Here is a 6,236-nt window from a genome sequence, read left to right on the forward strand (position 1 = left end):
TAATGCTAAACATGTTTATGAAAGAGGAGATTATGCATCTCTTGCAGAATTCATGTTTCAGTGATGCCAGAAAGAGGAAAAAAACCCCAACAAATCCACACCCCAAACCATTCACAGAATCACAAAATCAAAGAAACATTTATCTTGGAAGGGACATCCAGATCATCACCCCTCTGCTAAAGCAGAGTGATCTACAACAGGCTGTCCTGAACCATGGCCAGCTGGGTTTTGAGTATCTCCATGGTTGGACACTCCATGTCTCTAGGCAACCTAATACAATGTTTGACCACCCTCACTGCAAATATTCTTCATTTTCAAAACCATTTCTTGCAGAAAATTCCTCTACCATCTGGCCAAGTTTTGCCTTCAAATCTGAAGTAATGACATTCATCAAATATTAGAGTACTTAATCTGAGAACAATATGAAAGGCAGCTTTCTAAACATGAGCAATCAGAAAGCTTATTTAAAAGGAGATCTAAAAATACAATCTAAAGAAGACCTTCCACATACCCCCTTCAGACAGTCTCACATCTCCCACCAACAGCACACCTTCCCTCTACCTCACTGTATTGCTGCATGTATGTCAAATATGGTATTTAGTTACTTCCGAAAATCTGACATTCGTTATTTCACAAACTTTTAAAAAAGACACTTACAAAGCTAAATCAAGGGTTTTGACATTTATGGGGGGAAAAACAAACAACTACTGCAGGGTTGTCTTTTGAGACAGATCTTCAACAGAAGCTAAACATACTTTTTCGATTTGCTTTATAAACAGGGAAGTTCTCAAAAGGTGTCACAGAATTCCTATTTTTCTCAAAGGAGATGAATTTTGTTAAGTTTCTAGGAATACTACATTGTCTCCTCAGCTGCCTGGAATGTTTTAAGCAGAGATTCAAAGAAAATGTACTTACCTTCTTTCTTAAGCTCTTCTATCTGCTCCTCTTTGATGTCAAGCTGCTCAGTAAGCCTTGAGGCTGCATCCAATGCAGCATTTGCCTCTCCTAAACTTTCCTGAATAGAGGGCAGGAAAGGGTCAAAAAGAAAAAAGCAATTGTAATTATGCTAATACAACACAGATCAAACATAAACAGCTGCAGGGACTTCAATTGTTCTTTAGAAAACGGATGGTGAGCAGAGGAATGCTACTTTGACAATCTTCTTTAGTGCCCTCCTTCCTTCCAAGGAGGAGAGAATAATTAATTAACTTGATGTATTCTTAGACAGTAAGACTTAACAAAAATGTTCAGTGAAGAATTAGCACTCAGTTTCATTGGTTCAATTTAATTATTTGGCCCACCTGCAGTGATACTACTTTTTCTTCTAAGTCTTCCGCTTTTTTCCTCCATTCTGCAGTCTGTTTTTGGTGTTTCTCCAGCTCTGCTGAATACATAGCTTTTTCTTCTAACGTGTTAAAAACACAAAACAAAACAAACCTTGATTCACAACATGTAACTCTTTTTTTGGGATACACAATTGCAAAACCTCAACATTATTATTATCATATCTGGTCTTCATGAGGCAGACAGAGGTGGAATTCAAATTTCATAAATTGACCATCAGTTTTCACAGGACCAGAATTGTTTTTTCTAAGGTTTTAAAAAGACAACAGAATCTGAAATTCAAGCTATCAAAAAGGAAACCAGGTAACTCATATTTTAAAAGCACTAAAATATGTTAATTATGCCTGTTGAAAAATGCTGGTTGCAATCTTTGCTATTTCATGACAAAACTTACCCTGTTGGAATTGCTCTAGTACCATCTGCAGGTTGGCCAGTGACAATGCATACTGCTTCACTTGGTCCTGTGAGATGGTGAGCTGTAGCACAGTTTCATCTCTCTGCTTGGAAACCAAGTTTAATTGCTCTTGCAAAGATTCAACTTGCAGACTAGCCTGATGACTTAATGAAAATAAAATACATAATTTATGAAGACAACAACAGAAGTCATCACAGAGAAAATGAAAACTCAGCAAAAATAGCCTACCTTTAATTTTTCAGCTAAATTTATAAAAATGAAGGCAGTTCTTTTTCCTTAATCCTCTTTAAAGAAAACCAACCAACCAGCAAAAAACCCGATCTAACAACAGATTTGTAACAGTACCTTTACCAAAAAAAAAAAAAAAGAAATCCCTATCTTGCTAATTGTCTGCTTCAATTACTACATGAATCAATAGGTCTTTCTAGCTTTTTTTACTTTTAAAACCAGTCTCCAAGAACTCAGTATACCTTATTCCATACTGACCACTGAATGACCCATTTAACTTCTCTTACTCAAAAATATTATGAACCAGATTCACTTCTATGCCAGTCTTCTAAAGAGTGCGTATCAGGTGGGAAATGAGCAGTATTTCTTGAGAGGTATTTGACAAGTTTCATGAAGAATTAAGAAACATTCTGATGAACTTCATACAACCCTTTCACAACCCTTCCACAACTTTTCACAACAAATTCTGCTCAACTCAGAAATTTCTTTGCTGAGAATGTTAAGAGCCAAATTCGTCTTTGACACTAAAGAAAAGAAAGGCTGCGTATTTTTTTTATTAAAATATTTGTTCATTTGGACAACCGCAATATGAAAAAAAGAAACCTTTTCCCTGAAGTAACCAACATTCCTTTAAATAAAACAGTATTAAAGCAGTCAAGATAGACATGGAGTAATATTACTACTGTGATATTTACAGTAGTATGGTACTGTGTATTACTACTGTCATATTTAGTCAGTGCCATCGCTGTATAAATTAAAAGACTACCTGGCATTCTCCACTGCAGTAGATGAGGACACAAGTTTTTCTTCCAAAATCAAGACTTTCTTTCTTAGCTTGACCTCTCTGTCTTCTGCAGCTAAAGCTTCTCGCGTGTAGGAGTCTTCCATTTCTAAAAGGTGATTACGTAACCGCTCCAGTTCTTGATTTAGGCGCTGCTCCTTCTCACGCAAATGCTGTATCTGTGTAGAACATACCTTAAGTTGCTCATATGATCACCTTTCATAAAAATAATTTAAGCAAACATAAAACTTGTCCACTGAAGCATACTGCATGCATATCAATTTTAAATGCTTTTTACAAGTGATTGCTACCAAAACCACCCAGAAAATACTACAGATGCAATTTCTTATTCTTTTTTCTTTTATTTCTTGCAACTGTAAATTATTTGGGGATGTACCTCACTCTGCAGGGCACTGTTCTCCATTTGCTTCTGTTTGAGTGCTACCATGACTTGGTCTCTCTCTTGCTGAAAAGTAACAGCCTTTTCCTGCATTGATTTAACTTCATTTAACAGTTGATTCAATTCTCCTGTCTTGCCCTGTTGATGACACAAACAAGCATTTCAAATGCAGTAAATAATTTTATCAAAGGAGACACGGTCTTTGCCCAGAAGAGCATAAAGACAGTATCGATCTAACAAGGAAAATAGCAGGACGTTCATGGCCCTACAGCACAGAAAAACATTCAGGAAAAATATTATTTTGAAGTTATTTCACTCATGATACAAAATAAAATAGAAGTTATTGCTAAAAGACACTATACAGATGCACTGTCTTAACTGAACACTGTGAACAAAAAGATACCTACCTATCTTTAAACGACAGACACGTATTCTGTAAGTAGTGTCTCAGACACTTGTATTCCTGAAAGCTTCCCTTTTTCCCCAGTCTCTGGAATCTGTTTTCTGTGATACCCATTTATTAGGCTATGCACATGTAAAGTATCAGTCTAGGTAGGTCGACTTGTCTGGACTTAAGACTAAACACATGAAGAAATCTTTAAAAACAAACCATAAGGCAACCTCAGGCACAAAGATTAGCCTTCAGTGAACCACAGCCATCACCATCGTGCTTTCAGATGTCAAATTTCAATGAGTAATGTTCCCATCTACATGCAATTTACTACAACTTCACATTAGCATATGAAGAAGTGCCTGTCAGTTATGCAGAATTCACATGTACATGTGAATGCAATTTCAGTTATTTGAAACTTTTCAGCATGCTCTTTACCTTTTGTCTCACACATTGTTTTGAAAGCACTTTCTTCTACGGAATATGTTAGATAAAAGTAAACTAATCTTTGGGTTTTTTGCTAATACTTATGAGCTTCTATTATTTGTTTTTATTAATCAAACTGAATAAAGAAAAGATATTTTTGCAGTAGAAGCATTAACCTGTAGGCAAACCTCTTTTTTTATGTTGTGTTATTTTCTGACACACGCACAAAACACAAAACCGCCTGAATACTAATTTTGCTAGTTGTCCATGGCGAACACAAAGCATATGACAGCAACTTCTCCTATTTGTGCAAGAAAAACATCCAAACAAATATTCCATGCTTGTGAAATTGAAAGCCTAAGCCACCAGTGAGAACAAGTCTGCAGGCCAAAGACACACACCACACAGAATCTAGCCAGACAATGCAGATTTACATGAGTTAGAATTAGAAAAAAAAAAAAAAACAAACCAAAAAAACTACGAGAGTGAATTTGCAATGTATTTGTATAATTTATTTGGGCAAGACTGATAAACATAAAAAGTCTCAATGATAATTCAAAACCATTTTTTACAATATAACTGCACTTTGAGACAATAAAGCTTCTCATTGTAATTCTACAGTATTTCTTTAGAACTGGATCAGGAAACTTCTACTACGAGCCGAGCTAAACATCTATTCTAAGACAAATTTCTCAAAACAAAACAAAAACAAACCTAATTTTTCCCATAAATTATGTCAAAATTGCGACTTCCAAATGATAAATTTAAAAAGATACACATTGTAAATGTAATTCATACTTTGCTTTTCCAAATACGTTACACTGCAGATTTAGTTAGCAGTTTGAAGCATTTTCACAGAGATGTGAGGATGGTGAGACACAAACATGCAGCCCAGAGAAACTGTGGATGTCCCATCCCGGAAGTGTTCGAGGTCAGGTTGGATGGGGTTTTGAGCAATCTGATCTAGTAGAAGGTGTCCCTGCACATGGCATAGGTGTTGGAAGTAGATGATCTTTAAGGTCCCTTCCAAACCAAAATCATTCTATGATTCTATGAAATATTTTATTATACTTATAGCAGGGGAAAAAAAATTAATGCCAAGTTACTTAGCACTGGTTTGCATAAATACCATAGATGCTGCCTGATAATGGACAATGCTCATAACTTCAGAAAATTAAAAGGGATGCTAAAGGCAACAGGGAGAATAAGAACAGTATGCGTGCAGGGGGACAACTGCAAGAGAAGACTGAAGAATGGTGACCATAACCACCAAGACAACGACAGCAGGGACCTGGGCAGTACAGAGGAAAGAAAGAAAAGGGAAGAAAGAAAATTATCCGTTTGGAATTAATTACTAGAAAAGACTGCCCACTACGACACATTCACTTTCAGAGCCTACAAAGCAAACCAAAAATATCTACCTCCTGCCGTCATGTATTTGTCAAAAGTACAGGAAGACTTTTGCACTGTCCTTAAGGCCTATTTCTCAAAAAGAAATGGCAATTCACACATTACCTTCTTAACTCCAGCAGCAGCAGTTCATACAATACACTGTTGACCTGTGTATCAACAATGCCACATAATTGCTTGGTCTTTTTAAAAAAAGATTCTTTCTCAAAGTACATATACGATAACTAACAAGCCACTGCAACTTCCCTCTGAAAACTGGATTTGAAAAAAGTACCAATTTTTCCATACGTCAAATTGCAAAGAAGAAACAATTAATTTAGCTTATCCATTTTTTTAATCTTTTTTTTTGCAGTGGAATTTCTCCAGTCATAAAAGCAAGATACATACACCCATTTATCTCACAGGGATATTATGAAGCAATCACATTGGAATGGTAAACGTCAGAGGAAACGCACTGGAAAACTAGTTCTGCTAGTCAGGTCTGCGGAATTTTGAGCACCATACAGTGATCGTAATACAGGGCACTTCATAAACAGGGACAAAGTAAAATATTAAGGAGCTGTTCAGTAAATGAGCAATTTCCAAGTAAGGAGTCACAAACAGATTTCAGGAAAACACTTGATGGCTACATATACATAAAAATGCATTACCATGTCACTAATTTTAAAAGATACTGATAAATATATAAATAAACATACCTGTTCTTTTTCTTTTAACAGCTTCTCAAAAGCAAGAGCTTTTTCTTTCATTGAGTGAGACTCAAACTCTTTCTCTTTCAGCATCATTGAAAACTGCATATTAGTCTCCTGAAGTGCTCGGAATTCCGATTCTTTTTCCCTAC

The 6,236-nt window shown here is 36.0% G+C and overlaps 1 protein-coding gene across 1 annotated transcript in view; it reads right to left on the minus strand.

Annotated features, from left to right (window-relative positions):
* The window catches only part of TRIP11 (thyroid hormone receptor interactor 11), a gene marked incomplete at its 5' end in the record, with an annotated part of 32,133 nt that overhangs the window by 10,571 nt on the left and 15,326 nt on the right, over positions 1-6,236 (minus strand). Inside the window, 6 exons of the mRNA XM_010135768.1 lie at positions 916-1,015; positions 1,302-1,405; positions 1,739-1,902; positions 2,754-2,947; positions 3,166-3,306; positions 6,094-6,236. The exon at positions 6,094-6,236 is cut by the window's right edge and continues 5 nt beyond it. Of these exons, the coding sequence (XP_010134070.1) occupies positions 916-1,015; positions 1,302-1,405; positions 1,739-1,902; positions 2,754-2,947; positions 3,166-3,306; positions 6,094-6,236 (846 nt within the window). The remainder of the gene's footprint in view (positions 1-915; positions 1,016-1,301; positions 1,406-1,738; positions 1,903-2,753; positions 2,948-3,165; positions 3,307-6,093) is intronic.

Source organism: Buceros rhinoceros, unplaced genomic scaffold (genome assembly GCF_000710305.1).
Source record: "Buceros rhinoceros silvestris isolate BGI_N320 unplaced genomic scaffold, ASM71030v1 scaffold1715, whole genome shotgun sequence".
NCBI lineage: Eukaryota > Metazoa > Chordata > Aves > Bucerotiformes > Bucerotidae > Buceros > Buceros rhinoceros.